Source organism: Littorina saxatilis, linkage group LG3, assembly GCF_037325665.1.
Source record: "Littorina saxatilis isolate snail1 linkage group LG3, US_GU_Lsax_2.0, whole genome shotgun sequence".
NCBI lineage: Eukaryota > Metazoa > Mollusca > Gastropoda > Littorinimorpha > Littorinidae > Littorina > Littorina saxatilis.
The window spans coordinates 77,007,384-77,025,825 of NC_090247.1; the positions used below are offsets into that span (position 1 = coordinate 77,007,384).

The 18,442-nt window shown below is 45.5% G+C and overlaps 2 protein-coding genes across 3 annotated transcripts in view; both read right to left on the minus strand.

Moving 5' to 3' along the window:
- The window catches only part of LOC138963298 (dystrophin-like), a 411,116-nt gene that overhangs the window by 379,320 nt on the left and 13,354 nt on the right, over window positions 1-18,442 (minus strand). The window lies entirely within an intron of this gene.
- LOC138961032 (uncharacterized) lies at window positions 8,201-16,529 on the minus strand. Its single transcript, XM_070332633.1, has 4 exons — window positions 16,499-16,529; window positions 13,215-13,382; window positions 12,893-13,012; window positions 8,201-8,289 (listed from the first exon to the last, which is right to left on the minus strand). Exons 1-4 carry the CDS (start codon window positions 16,527-16,529, stop codon window positions 8,201-8,203), a joined length of 408 nt encoding a protein of 135 aa, XP_070188734.1.

Sequence of the window (18,442 nt, forward strand, 5' to 3'; positions counted from 1 at the left end):
CTGGGTATGATATCCCCAGACGGTTTTTTTCATTTTTTTGATAAATGTATTTGATGACGTCATATCCGGCTTTTTGTAAAAGTTGAGGCGGCACTGTCACACCCTCATTTTTCAATCAAATTGATTGAAATTTTGGCCAAGCAATCTTCGACGAAGGCCGGACTTCGGTATTGCATTTCAGCTTGGTGACTTAAAAATTAATTAATGACTTTGGTCATTAAAAATCTGAAAATTGTAAAAAAAAAAAAATGTATCAAACGATCCAAATTTACGTTCATCTTATTCTCCATCATTTGCTGATTCCAAAAACATATAAATATGTTATATTTGGATTAAAAACAAGCTCTGAAAATTAAAAATGTAAAAATTATGATCAAAATTAAATTTTCGAAATCAATTTAAAAACACTTTCATCTTATTCCTTGTCGGTTCCTGATTCCAAAAACATATAGATATGATATGTTTGATTAAAAACACGCTCAGAAAGCTCAGCGCAACTACTACCCCGCTCTTCTTGTCAATTTCACTGCCTTTGCCACGAGCGGTGGACTGACGATGCTACGAGTATACGGTCTTGCTGAAAAATTGCAGTGCGTTCAGTTTCATTCTGTGAGTTCGACAGCTTGACTAAATGTTGTATTTTCGCCTTATGCGACTTGTTTTTGTAATTGCTGCTGAGTTTGTTAGTTCAGTTTCCTTGCTTCAAGAGCTGGTCCGATAACGTTAAACAATGCGGAGGACCTTCCCTGACCTCCTCTCGACGGCCCCCAATAGAGCAGCCTGGAGAAGGCTCTCTGCCCTCCTCAGCCCTCATATCCCCCCGACGACTGTCCCAATACAGGGACTGATAATGATGATGATTTTTCGTGTTTCAATTTGCTTTAATAACCACAGAACAAACACATAAAGAAGCAAACAACTCCACTAATCCACGTCATCAGAGAAGAAGGTCTCCAGTTAAAAACAAGCAGGTATTTCAATAGCTCTGGTATCGGAGATGGCATTTCAATAGCTCTGGTATCGGAGATGGCATTTCAATAGCTCTGGTATCGGAGATGGCATTTCAATAGCTCTGGTATCGGAGATGGCATTTCAATAGCTCTGGTATCGGAGATGGCATTTCAATAGCTCTGGTATCGGAGATGGCATTTCAATAGCTCTGGTATCGGAGATGGCATTTCAATAGCTCTGGTATCGGAGATGGCATTTCAATAGCTCTGGTATCGGAGATGGGAGATGGCATTTCAATAGCTCTGGTATCGGAGATGGGAGATGGCATTTCAATAGCTCTGGTATCGGAGATGGCATTTCAATAGCTCTGGTATCGGAGATGGTATTTCAATAGCTCTGGTATCGGAGATGGCATTTCAATAGCTCTGGTATCGGAGATGGCATTTCCAGCGCAAGCAAAACGAACACGGTGGTTTTTATTACCTGAAGACAAATCTATTTTCGCGGTGTGTGTTTTTTCCCTGCATATATATATACTTTTGGCAGAAAAGATTAGGTGTTCAAATCCAATGGAAATATCTAAGTTGTTCAAGATCAGATAATGCCTTTTAGAACTTGTTTCGATCTTACAGTTGCTTATCTAGAACGTAGGCCTAATGACTTCAGCTGATATATTTTTCAGTACACCTACACTAGCAAAGCGCTTCTCATCACCCCCCCCCCCCCTGCGCGCCCCCTGCGCGCACACTGACACACACACACACACACACACACACACACACACACATACACACACACACACTTCACTCCCCCCTTCTGCGAAATTCCATCCCCCACTATCCATCACATCCCTTGTGTCTCTACGCCAGACTCAGAGAAACACACAGACTGACGAGTTGTTTTCCACTGACAAATCCAGTTCAGCAAATATTGCAACAATGGCTCCTAAAGTATCGCAACAATGGCACTTATACAAGCCACCTTGACAGACAATTCCTTGATTTCCGGTGTGTGATGTTAGGTGGTTGTTTACCACCAGTCCATACCCATCCATCAACTGAACGCCGCAATAAGACAGTGCGGAGATGAGGTGTATGAATTACATAGAGCCTAGTGTAGCAACTATATAGAGCCTAGTGTAGCAACTATATAGAGCCTAGTGTAGCAACTATATAGAGCCTAGTGTAGCAACTATATAGAGCCTAGTGTAGCATCTCTATAGAGCCTAGTGTAGCAACTCTATAGAGCCTAGTGTAGCAACTCTATAGAGCCTAGTGTAGCAACTCTATAGAGCCTAGTGTAGCAACTCTATAGTTACGACTGCAAGAGGGTACTTGACGACAGAGTAATGGACGATATATAGTTACGACTGCAAGAGGGTACTAGACGACAAAGTAAGGGACGATAGTTACGACTACAAGAGGGTACTAGACGACAGAGTAATGGACGATAGTTACGACTACAAGAGGGTACTAGACGACAGAGTAATGGACGATAGTTACGACTACAAGAGGGTACTAGACGACAGAGTAAGGGACGATAGTTACGACTACAAGATGGTACTAGACGACAAAGTAATGGACGATATTTACGACTGCAAGAGGGTACTAGACGACAGAGTAATGGACGATAGTTACGACTGCAAGAGGGTACTAGACGACAGAGTAAGGGACGATAGTTACGACTACAAGAGGGTACTAGACGACAGAGTAATGGACGATATATAGTTACGACTGCAAGAGGGTACTAGACGACAGAGTAAGGGATGATAGTTACGACTACAAGAGGGTACTAGGCGACAGAGTAAGGGACGATAGTTACGACTGCAAGAGGGTACAAGACGACAGAGTAAGGGACGATAGTAACGACTGCAAGAGGGTACTAGACGACAGAGTAATGGACGATAGTTATGACTACAAGAGGGTACTAGACGACAGAGTAAGTGACGATAGTTACGACTACAAGAGGGTACTAGGCGACAGAGTAAGGGACGATAGTTACGACTGCAATAGGGTACAAGACGACAGAGTAATGGACGATAGTTACGACTGCAAGAGGGTACTAGACGACAGAGTAATGGACAATAGTTACGACTGCAAGAGGATACCAGACGACTAAGTAAGGGACGATAGTTACGACTACAAGAGGGTACTAGACGACTAAGTAAGGGACGATAGTTACGACTACAAGAGGGTACTAGACGACTAAGTAAGGGACGATAGTTACGACCACAAGAGGGTACTAGACGACAGAGTAATGGACGATAGTTACGACTACAAGAGGGTACTAGACGACAGAGTAAGGGACGATAGTTACGACTACAAGAGGGTACTAGACGACAAAGTAATGGACGATAGTTACGACCGCAAGAGGGTACCAGACGACTAAGTAAGGGACGATAGTTACGACCAACCACAAGAGGGTACTTGACGACAGAGTAATGGACGATAGTTATGACTACAAGAGGGTACTAGACGACAGAGTAAGTGACGATAGTTACGACTACAAGAGGGTACTAGACGACAGAGTAAGGGACGATAGTTACGACTGCAAGAGGGTACAAGACGACAGAGTAAGGGACGATAGTAACGACTGCAAGAGGGTACTAGACGACAGAGTAATGGACGATAGTTACGACTACAAGAGGGTACTAGACGACAAAGTAATGGACGATAGTTACGACTGCAAGAGGGTACTAGACGACAGAGTAATGGACAATAGCTACGACTGCAAGAGGGTACTAGACGACAGAGTAATGGACGATAGTTACGACTACAAGAGGGTACAAGACGACAAAGTAATGGACGATAGTTACGACTACAAGAGGGTACTAGACGACAAAGTAATGGACGATAGTTACGACTACAAGAGGGTACTAGACGACAGAGTAAGGGACGATAGTTACGACTACAAGAGGGTACTAGACGACAGAGTAATGGACGATAGTTACGACTACAAGAGGGTACTAGACGACAGAGTAATGGACGATAGTTACGACTGCAAGAGGGTACTAGACGACAAAGTAAGGGACGATAGTTACGACTACAAGAGGGTACTAGACGACAGAGTAATGGACGATAGTTACGACTACAAGAGGGTACTAGACGACAGAGTAAGGGACGATAGTTACGACTACAAGAGGGTACTAGACGACAGAGTAAGGGACGATAGTTACGACTGCAAGAGGGTACTAGACGACAGAGTAATGGACGATAGTTACGACCACAAGAGGGTACTAGACGACAGAGTAAGGGACGATAGTTACAACTGCAAGAGAGTACTAGACGACAGAGTAATGGACGATAGCTACGACTACAAGAGGGTACTAGACGACAAAGTAAGGGACGATAGTTACGACTGCAAGAGGGTACTAGACGACAGAGTAAGGGACGATAGTTACGACTACAAGAGGGTACTAGACGACAGAGTAATGGACGATAGTTACGACTACAAGAGGGTACTAGACGACAGAGTAATGGACGATAGTTACGACTACAAGAGGGTACTAGACGACAGAGTAATGGACGATAGTTACGACTACAAGAGGGTACTAGACGACAAAGTAAGGGACGATAGTTACGACTGCAAGAGGGTACTAGACGACAAAGTAAGGGACGATAGTTACGACTACAAGAGGGTACTAGACGACAGAGTAAGGGACGATAGTTACGACTACAAGAGGGTACTAGACGACAGAGTAAGGGACGATAGTTTCGACTGCAAGAGGGTACAAGACGACAGAGTAAGGGACAATAGTTACGACTACAAGAGGGTACTAGATGACAGAGTAATGGACGATAGTTACGACTACAAGAGGGTACTAGACGACAGAGCAATGGACGATAGTTACGACTACAAGAGGGTACTAGACGACAGAGTAAGGGACGATAGTTACGACTGCAAGAGGGTACTAGACGACAGAGTAATGGACAATAGTTAGGACTACAAGAGGGTACTAGACGACAGAGTAAGGGACGATAGTTACGACTACAAGAGGGTACTAGACGACAAAGTAATGGACGATAGTTACGACCGCAAGAGGGTACTAGACGACAGAGTAAGGGACGATAGTTACGACTACAAGAGGGTACTAGACGACAGAGTAATGGACGATAGTTACGACTACAAGAGGGTAGTAGACGACAGAGTAATGGACGATTGTTACGACTACAAGAGGGTACTAGACGACAGAGTAAGGGACGATAGTTACGACTACAAGAGGGTACTAGACGACAGAGTAAGGGACGATAGTAACGACTGCAAGGGGGTACTAGACGACAGAGTAATGGACGATAGTTAGGACCACAAGAGGGTACTAGACGACAGAGTAATGGACGATTGTTACGACTACAAGAGGGTACTAGACGACAAAGTAATGGACGATAGTTACGACTGCAAGAGGGTACTAGACGACAGAGTAATGGACGATAGTTACGACTACAAGAGGGTACTAGACAACAGAGTAATGGACGATAGTTACGACTACAAGAGGGTACTAGACGACAGAGTAATGGACGATAGTTACGACTACAAGAGGGTACTAGACGACAGAGTAAGGGACGATAGTTACGACTGCAAGAGCATACTAGACGACAAAGTAATGGACGATAACAAACAAAGCGACTACAATAAGCACATAAAAGGAAGGAACGGGCGTGTGTGTGTGTGTGTGTCTGTGTGTCTGTGTGTGTGTGTGTGTGTGTGTGTGTGTGTGTGTGTGTGTGTGTGTTTGTAAGTAGGTGTTTGTGTGTGTGGTGTGTGTGTGTTTGTAAGTGTGTGTGTGTGTGTGTGTCTGTCTGTCTGTGTGTGTGTGTGTCTGTGTGTCTGTGTCTTTCAGTGCGGTCTGTTTGTCCGTTTGTCAGATTGTTTGTTGGTTTGTTTGAATTTCAGGCAGCTTCTGAGCGATTCGTCAGTCTGTATGTGTCGGCTTTAATTAACAGTTAGCAAGGAATGACTCCGTTTATTATACGATGTCAAGAAAAGAGTGAACAACAACAACATTCACAACCGTTGAACAACAACAACAACATTAAAGTATGAAAAACAACTAAAATCAGTCTGCACAAACAACGTCTGAAGATAAACGAGCGCACAGAACGGAATAGGAAGTTATGTGAAAATCAATTAAAACATGTTGCATCGTATGTTTCCCCGCGATATATATGTGGCTAGGGATACAACTAGCACAACTAAAGGTCCCGCTGTGTTGTTATCACTCTCATTCACCTATTTCGGTCCCGCGCATCTTGTAGCATGATATACTGTTATCCGTGTGCTGGCTAATTAATAAGGAACTGTGACTCTGCGTGTCGGGTTACTGATTAGCCTCTAAATTAGCAAGAACTATTCTTTGGGTCTCTCTGTCTCCCCCTGTCTGTCTGTCTGTTTGACTGACTCCCTCTCTCTCTCTCTCTCTCTCTCTCTCTCTCTCTCTCTCTCTCTCTCTCTCTCGCTCTCACTCTCTCTCCCACTCTCTCTCTATCACTCTCTCTCTCTCTCTCTCCCTCTCTCTTAAATCCTTAAAGCCTTAAATCTTAATCCTTGTTAAATAAAGTTCAATTCAATTCAATTCTCTCTCTCACTCCCAGAAAAATTCACTTCCATCATCCTTTAAGCACTTAAAGTCATTAACAAGTTTTTAAAAATGTGTTAAAAACCACTTAATGTCTGAGTAGTTTAACGCCTTTTGATTTACCACACTTTGTATTACGTCAAAGATATGCTGTGCATTGTATATTCTGAACATATTTGTTGTACTATTGCTACATGTTCGATTGCTTCCAGCTTGAATTAATAATTACCTGCATAGTATGCATTTGGTTTTATGAATAACCACATATATATGTATTTGTATGCTCTTCATGCCTCATCTTCATCATTTTCATCATCATCATCACGTGCTGAAGTTTTCCGACCTCCTTTTTTTGTTGGTTAACTTTTTAACTTTTTAATTTTTAATTTTTTAATTATATAATTGTGTGTCTATGCGTCCCAAGGACAGATTGTAAGAAAAGGCGTAGCCTTAAATCTTAATCCTTGTTAAATAAAGTTCAATTCAATTCAATTCTCTCTCTCTCTTGCAAACACAGACAGACTGAAGAGAGAGACACACACACACACACAAACACACACACACACACACACACACACACACACACACACACACACACACACTGACACACACACACACACTGTGAACCAAGCGGATGTCCACATAAAATGCAGTCACTGACTAAATCTTACCTGCAGCAAAAGAGTATGCAGTTCAGGAAATGTCCGGGGAGGCGTAAGTTTTCGCTTCAGCTTATCAAACACTATTAACTGATCGAACCTCTGATCGATACCACGCAATTTACTACGGCACATGAACTCAGTAGGCACAGCGAACACAAGTTATACCACTCGAGTCATCACAGACAGACAGACATGCGCCAACACACAGTGACACACCAAAACAACACAACACACTCACTCACTTACCAAACTGAAGAAGCGTAAATCCTGAATGCTTCTCTACACTGTCGAAGAATCTAGCGGCAATAAATCCACACTTTCGGGTACTCCATCTTCAATCCAAAACATGTCACGGTACAGGTAAACTCCTCGCTTAACTCTCCACACACACAAACACAAAAAGTCGTGGATGTCACGGAACACACGGCAAGTGAAGTCCCAGTTGGCAGGTAAGTACTGCCAAACTCCTCTGCTATCCAGTATTCCTCTGCGAAATGCGAAGAACAGACTGGCGAAACATCTCAGAGGGAGGTAGACTTTGGAACGCTTTTCACTCCAGCCGGCGAAAGGTGCGATTCTTCAAGACTTGAGCACAAAACCATCCTTGTTTTTGAACTTGTATTTTTTGCCCGCTGATGTAAACAACATCATAATACTTTCTTTGTATAGCGGTGTAAAATAGGTCTCTGTCAGTTTTTGAGACCCCAGAGGCGAAAAAGTAAACTCTCAGTCTCTGAAACGATCAGATCAGTCTCTCACTCCCAGAAAACTGACATTTGAGACAGTAAACTGTGAGTCCTTGAAAAGTAAGAGACAAAACCGCAACCTCTCAGTATACTTCTCGTTGTAATCCTCGTTCCTTCAAGGACCTCGAAGGAACGAAACGAGAGCGAAACAGTGCTCAAGGACTGGGCGAGGGTCCGTGGGAGACTGGCACCACGAGTTGTGTGTGAAGCTCCTCATACCAAAGAGTAAGCTCTTTCCTCATACCACGAGAATTGTTTCCCCCGCTGACTCACTGTACTATACATCGCTCAGTGATGATAATGAGAACGTCTGGAGCCAGCCGGCCAGGTGCGTCGCTCACCTCAGCCTCTCGACAAGCTGCAAGCAAAAGATGCAGCAAATTTGACAGCAGCACTGTACTGGGCTCAGGTGATTACCAACAGGTGAGGTTGTAAGCCGACAGTGCTGGCACCTCTAGTCTAGCATGCCTGATTCATTAGCAGATGAGCGGCAGTTACGCTGTACTGACATAGGCTACCTCATTAGTGAAAAGTACGACAGGGAACGCAATTGACACCCGTGTGTAACAACGGTGCATCACTTTCTTCAAGCCGACCTCAGCAACGGATGAGCGGTTAGGCTGTACAGACATACCCCGCATTTGTCAAAATATGAATGCTAATTAATGATTCCCATCCATGTGTCAAATTGAAACATCGCTTTGTTTCCCACGTAGCTCCGCAACAGGTGTGCGGCACTTACTCCTTTTTACGGCAGTTGACGTAGATCATGAACTATGTGCGGCACTTACTCCTTTTTACGGCAGTTGACGTAGATCATGAACTATGTGCGGCACTTACTCCTTTTTACGGCAGTTGACGTAGATCATGAACTATGTGCGGCACTTACTCCTTTTTACGGCAGTTGACGTAGATCATGAACTATGTGCGGCACTTACTCCTTTTTACGGCAGTTGACGTAGATCATGAACTATGTGAGGCACTTGCTCCTTTTTACGGCAGTTGACGTAGATCATCAGTGAACTCTTACAATTCACACCTATGAGGTGTTAAACATAATTATTACTTCTTTTTTTCCAAGCCCGAATCATTCAGTTAAAAGATGAGTGTTCAAACTCGACACACTCACTCCCACCTCGTAATGTTGTGTCTGTAATGTCGTCTGTTTAACATAATCAAGTACCTGCACTACACACAACTGACTAATCACACTAACGTTGTTCATGTATCAAGTCTAGACCTGCACTACACACAACTGACTAATCACACGTCCAGCCTACCTTTCTGTAACGTTCTTCATGTATCAAGTCTAGCTTACTGATTTAGAAACGATTTCTTCAATCTCATCTGTTGCAAACTGAGAAGCGGTGAATGTCCACTATCAAAATTAATCTTTCAAAATACTACTGATCGCATGAACTCAGATCAAACGTCTACAACATTTGTCAGTAAAACAAACCCACCCCTTCTTAAAAAATGCATGGTGAAAGTCGGTTCACAACAGCAATCAATGCTGATCCCCACTAAACCCAGAGTTGACTCGCAATGAAATAACGAGTAAGACCTAACTTCAATGCAAGGAAGTAAGTACACATTGGAATCATAGAATTAGCGCATCAACTTACACCTAAACCCCCATTTTGATTTTATACACGTACGCCAAACTGAGTTGACACGAGCAGTGAGAATCAACTTCACTTTAACCCGCTCCGGTTTCCCAACAAAATAAGAGTTTACAGCCTCTTGAATGCAACCCCTTCCCAAGAGTGAGAAAACAGGGTGTAGTGGTGAAGACTGAAGTGCCATCAAAGACAAACCTTGCGTGCTGCCGAGTTGCATTTCATCTTCACAATTAACATCTCACTTACACCCAGTTCAAGTTATCATTAACCGGCGGTTTGAACTGTTTATAAAACTGGGGTTTGGTTGCGAAAACCTTACGCATTCACTTGCATTGAAGTTTTGACGACTAACATTGCTTGTGCACAGTTGTACTTTTAGTCGAACGTCACTCCTCTTTCGTCGGGCAGGGACCTATGTCTATGCGTCGGGCGACGAAATCAATTAAAACAGGGCCCGACCACAGAAGATAATCCTCGCTTCACAATTTTGTTTCCTTTTTCTGTTCTTTTTATATCACACTCTCTGCTTCTTTGTGACTGATTGGCAGTGCAGCCTCTTGATCAGACCCATTGATCAGACCCATTGATCAGACCCGGCTCACCTCTTCATGATCACCTCAAAGAGCTTTATCACACGATGCAATCACTTGCACTGGAGAGATGGCGCGCACACTGAGTTTTATGAACCTTCACTCCCTCTTCGTCACACCGGCTCTGAAACCGCCTTAGATGAAAAGTGGAATCTTGGTGCGGGCCAGGCTTTCGTGATAATCATCGCTTTACATTCTTTTTCATTTCCCCCTTCAATATATCTCTCTGGATCTCTCCCCCTCTCTTCTTCCTTTGCTCACTCAGAGAAGTCCCTCGCTAGTCACTCCCAGAAAACAGTTCTGAAAAGATCTGCTAGAAAATCTTTGCTCTCAGTCAGTCTGTCACTCACTGAGTCCATGCGAATCTCAGCCGTGATGATCAGCTGTTGTCTGGGGTCTATTGGGTTTCCAGACAACAGGAAGGCGCTTTCCCTCCGTCCCTCGCTCTCTGAAGGACTTGTTTACAGCAGACAAAAACGGTTACACCGTGTCGAAGGCTCCCAGTGTGGTGGCACTAACAGGGCTCACTCAAAGGATTTAGACTCCACCGTTGTTGCTAAACCTTGCGAATAATACTGTGCCACATCCCCCTCATCATCTTGGGAGATACCATGTTGAGGCGCAGAAAAAACACTCCTATGCACACACTGACAATGACAGTGTTGAAAGGAGGGATTTGAGTTTGAACCTTGCTAACACACACACACGCACGCACTGCGCACGCACGCACGCACGCACGAACGCCGCACACGCACACATGCACGCACACACACACACACACACACACACACACACACACACACACACACACACACACACACACGCACACACACACAACAACAACAACAACAACAACAACAAACCATGGAACGGCAGTTTAAGTCTTTGGTAAAAAGGCACAAGAAAATGACAAACACAAACAGCAAAGACATTGAAGGTTGGTATCAAAACCAAAGCCCATGCACTGAAGACTCAACCACACACAATTTGGTCAACACAGGCTCGGCGGAATTGCAGTTTCGCTTCATCAAGCAAGACTGATCAGCACGAAAGACTAAAGACACAGAGAGGATATTCACACGCAAACACAGACATAGACATATCCAAAATACCTCTAAGTGATAAGAGGGCGACTAGCCGCACTGATGCTATGCTGCACGGTTTATGCCACAGACTATCAGCCTACAGACTGGCTAGAGGGAATTCCATGCAGTCTTGACATCAACACCACCTCACATTACCTTCCCTCAACACCAAACCGCGCTATTCTAAACCCAACAATACTAACTTTACAACACCACTTTGCCGAGTGCCAGATCAGCGCGGTTTGGTTGTTCTGACACTCAAAATGGAATCAAATGTAGCTGTTCGCCCTTTTGCTTGGTTGAACAAGAGAGGAAGAGTGAGGTGCGTCCTATCTGAAGCAAAGACTGACGAGATAGGAGGCATGTCGGGTGGGGAGAGGGGGTGAGCGTGGGGTGGGGCGTGATAAAGCAGCAGGTACAAGGTTGGAGTTCAATGAAAGCCGGCGTGTTGTTCCGATCATAACCTCTACCTCTCGGGCGGGCTCGGGCGGGGGTGGGGGCGGGAGAGGGCGGGGGTTGAGTTGGATAGAGGGTGGGGGTTGAGTTGGATAGAGGGTGGGGGGGTTGAGTTGGATAGAGGGTGGGGGGTTGAGTTGGATAGAGGGTGGGGGGTTGAGTTGGATAGAGGGTGGGGGTGGATAGAGGGTGGGGGGTTGAGTTGGATAGAGGGTGGGGGTTGAGTTGGATAGAGGGTGGGGGGTTGAGTTGGATAGAGGGTGGGGGGTTGAGTTGGATAGAGGGTGGGGGTTGAGTTGGATAGAGGGTGGGGGTTGAGTTGGATAGAGGGTGGGGTTGGATAGAGGGTGAGGTTGGATAGAGGGTGGGGGGTTGAGTTGGATAGAGGGTGGGGGTTGAGTTGGATAGAGGGTGGGGTTGGATAGAGGGTGAGGTTGGATAGAGGGTGGGGGGTTGAGTTGGATAGAGGGTGGGGGTTGAGTTGGATAGAGGGTGGGGGTTGAGTTGGATAGAGGGTGGGGGTTGAGTTGGATAGAGGGTGGGGGTTGAGTTGGATAGAGGGTGGGGTTGGATAGAGGGTGAGGTTGGATAGAGGGTGGGGGGTTGAGTTGGATAGAGGGTGGGGGTTGAGTTGGATAGAGGGTGGGGTTGGATAGAGGGTGAGGTTGGATAGAGGGTGGGGGGTTGAGTTGGATAGAGGGTGGGGGTTGAGTTGGATAGAGGGTGGGGGTTGAGTTGGATAGAGGGTGGGGGTTGAGTTGGATAGAGGGTGGGGGTTGAGTTGGATAGAGGGTGGGGTTGGATAGAGGGTGAGGTTGGATAGAGGGTGGGGGGTTGAGTTGGATAGAGGGTGGGGGTTGAGTTGGATAGAGGGTGGGGTTGGATAGAGGGTGAGGTTGGATAGAGGGTGGGGGGTTGAGTTGGATAGAGGGTGGGGGTTGAGTTGGATAGAGGGTGGGGGTTGAGTTGGATAGAGGGTGGGGGGTTGAGTTGGATAGAGGGTGGGGGTTGAGTTGGATAGAGGGTGGGGGTTGAGTTGGATAGAGGGTGGGGGTTGAGTTGGATAGAGGGTGGGGTTGGATAGAGGGTGAGGTTGGATAGAGGGTGGGGGGTTGAGTTGGATAGAGGGTGGGGGTTGAGTTGGATAGAGGGTGGGGGTTGAGTTGGATAGAGGGTGGGGGTTGAGTTGGATAGAGGGTGGGGGTTGCGTTGGATAGAGGGTGGGGGTTGAGTTGGATAGAGGGTGGGGGTTGAGTTGGATAGAGGGTGGGGGGTTGAGTTGGATAGAGGGTGGGGGGTTGAGTTGGATAGAGGGTGGGGGTTGAGTTGGATAGAGGGTGGGGGTAGAGTTGGATAGAGGGTGGGGGGTTGAGTTGGATAGAGGGTGGGGGTTGAGTTGGATAGAGGGTGGGGGTTGAGTTGGATAGAGGGTGGGAGTTGAGTTGGATAGAGGGTGGGGGTTGAGTTGGATAGAGGGTGGGGGGTTGAGTTGGATAGAGGGTGGGGGTTGAGTTGGATAGAGGGTGGGGGTTGAGTTGGATAGAGGGTGGGGGGTTGAGTTGGATAGAGGGTGGGGGGTTGAGTTGGATAGAGGGTGGGGGGTTGAGTTGGATAGAGGGTGGGGGTTGAGTTGGATAGAGGGTGGGGGTTGAGTTGGATAGAGGGTGGGGGGTTGAGTTGGATAGAGGGTGGGAGGAACTTGCAGAGTGTTGAATGAAAGCGTGTAGCTCCTTCATAACTTGTATCTCTCTGGTTCATCTTTCACTTCTGAAGTCAGTCCAACGACCATTACCACAGGTATTTGGAATTAACTGTTACACACAGGGAATTACCTGCTACATAGAGGGAATGGAATGATGAGCAAGCATTTTCCTTTCATCGAGTCGTCAATCTTGATGATGACAAGATAATAGGATAGCGTGATATGGAGACAAGCGACACGCAAGGTGTAGTCCTCATGCCGAGCATGGCCCGTGCGACAGTTCACTATCCACGATGAAGACGGAACACCCTAGCAGCTGGTACTAGTTTTACATGGACCTTTCGTCCCGTAGCGATCATAATGACGATCATAATGACGAGCCAATAAACAAAGAAAGCAGCGCTCTAAATGCTAGGGCAATATTCGTAAGTGGAGAGTTATGCCGGCGGAACCAATCTCGTGGCACCTAAGAAAGTACTGCCGGACAAGCATTGAAATGAACAAGCGACTTTCACATCCCTGTTATCTTCATTATCGACTTTACAGCCCTTTGTTTCTCACATTTTGAAATAGAGCTCTGCGTCATTTGATTGGCCTTGAGATCACGGTGACCCAAGTACTGACAGTCTTCAGTGAAAGACGACACGCGTTGCTGGTGTGCGCAACACTCCTTCCATTATCCAACATCACAACTTAAAACATTGCCTTCCTCTTTAAGCTATTTTGCGACAAGGTTATGACTGAAACCCTCTATGGTTTCCAAGTCTCAATAACTATGGACCTTGCAGCTGGAATGAAATGGTTTCAAACTCAGAGGCCCGTTGCCCCGTCACTGAGTTTTGCTTTGTCAGTGGTGACCCTGACTGACAGTGCGATTAAGGTAAGTCATCTCAGCCTCTTCCTGCAACACGTTATTCAGTACCCCCATTACCCCCACCCCACCCAGTCTGTCAAACGTTCCAAGCTCAGGAACACATTTTCACAAAAATAATATCCTTTCACTCTCTTTCATGGTACCAACGCAACTTTGAGCTTCACTGAGTGACCTGAGCTATCACCGTGCCCTCTCTCTCTCTCTCTCTCTCTCTCTCTCTCTCTCTCTCTCTCACTCTCTCTCTCTCTCTCTCTCGTCTCGTCTCGTCTGAGGTATTGCACCTCGGTTCGACCGAAGCTAAGTTAAGAATAAATTCCTGTTGTGCAGCGGGTTAAAGTATTCCCTCATACCTCGGAGATATACCTTCACTCGCTCGCAGCGACGTCACGTGACGGAAAGAACGTTATCACACCATTGAAATGACATTCTTTCCGTCCCCTATAGGCGACGAAATAGGTCAAATTTTGTGCACTTTTTAGTGGAAAATGCTTCGACGCCGGAGCGGGTACTGGACCCAGTGCCGTTCTAGTGCAAGTGCACTACAAAGGCACTGCACCCAGTGCCGATAAGCGACAGCATTCTTTCCACCATCTAAAATGTCACGTGACGTCGCTGCGAGCGAGTGAAGGTATATCTCCGAGGTATGAGGGAATACTTTATCCCGCTGCACAACAGGAATTTATTCTTAACTTAGCTTCGGTCGAACCGAGGTGCAATGGGTGCTCGTCTCGCCTCTCTCTCTCTCTCTCTCTCTCTCTCTCGTCTCTCTCTCCCTCTCTCTCTCTCTCACGTCTCGTCTCGTCTCGTCTCTCTCTCTCTCTCTCTCTCTCTCCGACTCTCCCTCCCTCCCTCATTCTCTCTCTCTCTCTCTCTCTCTCTCTCTCTCTCTCTCTCTCTCTCTCTCTCTCTCTCTCTCTCTCTCTCTCTCTCTCTCTCTCTCTCTCTCGTCTCGTCTCGTCTCGCCTCTCTCTCTCTCTCTCTCTCTCTCTCTCTCTCGTCTCTCTCTCCCTCTCTCTCTCTCTCACGTCTCGTCTCGTCTCGTCTCTCTCTCTCTCTCTCTCTCTCTCTCTCTCTCTCTCCGACTCTCCCTCCCTCCCTCATTCTCTCTCTCTCTCTCTCTCTCTCTCTCTCTCTCTCTCTCTCTCTCCATTTATTTTACCAAAGAGCCCACAAATTGGTTTTGGCCGGAAGACGAAGCCCAAACAATCTGTAAAGTGCCTTTGAATTACACAGACTTGTTGTTGTTCCAAGAGCCGCTTTTCGCGTTTCAAAGAGAAGCTTGGCTGCCAATGCTGGTTTCAATTAACACAAACGAAAGCGGTAACACAGACCACTGACGTTGCACAAAATGAACTGCCGTGGATTATATGGTGCTGACTGACGAGGTGATACAAGACTCGAACGAAAATAGTTCTGAAGATTTGTTTTATTTATACGTTGCTGAGTTACACGAAACATGTGATGAAGTACTAAAATAAAAATCCATTTAAAATTAATAGTTGGAACTCCCGAAATAGACGAAACAGAATGACATTTTGAGCGCAAAAAATACCGTAAGATAAGTCACAGCTGTCATTCAGCTAAAAACCCACCATAAAACGAAACAAAACTCCAACAGACAATGGCAAGGACGTCAGACAGCACACCACAACTTCCCAGTTAGCATCTATCAGGGTTGTCCTCAAATCCAAGACAAGCAGAAAACAATTCACTTACAGACCCTCACACAAAACCCAACAGTAGTCTCAACCATTTCCTCAATCGATAACGCGCGTGATCGATAGGTGTTACACATGACAATGCTTCTTTTACATCACATTGGCAAGTTCAAGTCGACCAGACACTTCGAGAATAGATTTAAATCTTTGCGGAGAAGAAAAAACTGACAGCGCCAAAAAAGAGTTTAAACGTGCAGACAACACCGATGAGTACCAAGCTTTCTATATCTTTTCAAATATACCCCTTCCCCTGTAAGCAGTCATGACAACTGCCTCAGATACACCCACTTGGACACGTACAGAAATACAACAGCCTGGCTGCCTCCTGTGCACAACTCCTGTTTCAGTTGAATTAATTTCACGATAGACACCTACGCCAATCTGTGAAATTGATTCAGCAAAGAAATGCCAGTGCCCAGAAAGCAGCCCGGCGGTGGAGTGTCGGTATGTGTCCAGGTGGAAGAATGGACGTTAGAGCCCGGAACATCTCCCGGAACATCTCCCAGAACATCTCACACACCTGTAGCGGTCTTGTGCACAATCTTTGGCATCTTTCAAGACATGGAGAAGACAATTCACTTACGAATCCTTACAGACCCGAAGATAAAGCCACAGAGCAGCCTGACTTATTTGTTCAATCGATACTGCGCGTGATGTAGGTGTTACACAGCACACTACTCCTTCCACAATATATTCACACCATCTTCACAAGTTCCAGTCGAGCAGAAGGCAAGGTGACACTTCGAGAACAAATCCTCGCGATGGCGAATGTGAAGAACAGACGGCGGAACTGTAAGTGCAGTGTATAGACGAGGAGAGAGAGAGTTGTGTTTTCAATCGATACAGGATGTCACCCACTGAGAGGAGAACAACAAGAGGTGTGTGAGCAGACGATAACACCCTGCCATTCTGCACGCGCACCAACCAGTGTCATTCAAGTCAATGATAGTAGTGCGAGTGGCGTCAATTATCATCAGATATCACCCATTCTCTTTGCAGGCGACAATGATATAACTACCTGTCTTGCACAGGCCCTTGACACGAAGTGGGATTTGGGGGGGGGGGGGGGTTAGCTCTTCAGTTTAAAGGCACACTCCTTCCTGAGTTTGCCTCACCCTCTCAGACCTAGCCTGGTCAGGCTTTACACGGGATAAGTCCATCCCTCCACTTGGTCACATACCCACAATCACCATCCTCGGTGCATGCTGTCTGTGAAGGGTGGAAACTTAAGAGAAACTAATGGCTGTCTGTGAAGGGTGGAAACTCAAGAGAAACTAATGGCTGTCTGTGAAGGGTGGAAACTTAAGAGAAACTAATGGCTGTCTGTGAAGGGTGGAAACTTAAGAGAAACTAATGGCTGTCTGTGAAGGGTGGAAACTTAAGAGAAACTAATGGCTGTCTGTGAAGGGTGGAAACTTAAGAGAAACTAATGGCTGTCTGTGAAGGGTGGAAACTTAAGAGAAACTAATGGCAGTCTGTGCAATTCATTCATCAACAAAATCTCATTGTGCACAGAAAGCGTTCACACTGTTGATTTTGGGTATATGTACAAGTGGAGGGATGACCTTATCCCTTGCGGTATCTGAGCTGGTCATGGTCAGCCGCGCCGTCCTTCTTAACACAGGTGGGTTTTTTTTACTAGTAGGGTAGTGCTAAACTATTGTACGTCAAGAGACTTCACACTGTATCAGCAGACTCTACCGAGCCCACGCCGAGTGCCTGTGTTTCCTCCATAGTGCACGATACAGTGCCCACCTCTATTTTAACACCACCGGTCTTAAATGGGGTAAGTTACAGAACATTTAAGGATTAGGGTTTGAAAAAAGGGGGGGGAGGGGGGTCTTAAATCGGAGGGTCTTAAAAGATGGCTTCCATTGGATAAACACGGTATTAACAATATCTGTTGTACAGGACATTGGATAAACACGGTATTAACAATATCTGTTGTACAGGACATTGGATAAACACGGTATTAACAATACTTGTTGTACAGGATATAGGATAAACACGGTATTAACAATATCTGTTGTACAGGACATTGGATAAACACGGTATTAACAATATCTGTTGTACAGGACATTGGATAAACACGGTATTAACAATATCTGTTGTACAGGACATTGGATAAACACGGTATTAACAATATCTGTTGTACAGGACATTGGATAAACACGGTATTAACAATATCTGTTGGACAGGACATTGGATAAACACGGTATTAACAATATCTGTTGTACAGGATATTGGATAAACACGGTATTAACAATATCTGTTATACAGGACATTGGATAAACACGGTATTAACAATATCTGTTGTACAGGACATTGGATAAACACGGTATTAACAATATCTGTTGTACAGGACATTGGATAAACACGGTATTAACAATATCTGTTGTACAGGACATTGGATAAACACGGTATTAACAATATCTGTTGTACAGGACATTGGATAAACACGGTA

Coding starts and splice junctions, on each gene's coding strand:
- LOC138961032 (XM_070332633.1), bottom strand. CDS start 16,529: ATGCCAAAGATTGTGCACAAGACCGCTACAG. Junction 13,383..16,498: donor TGTGCACAAGACCGCTACAG/GTGTGTGAGATG, acceptor ACACTCTGCAAG/TTCCTCCCACCCTCTATCCA. Junction 13,013..13,214: donor CCACCCTCTATCCAACTCAA/CCCCCACCCTCT, acceptor CACCCTCTATCC/AACTCAACCCCCACCCTCTA.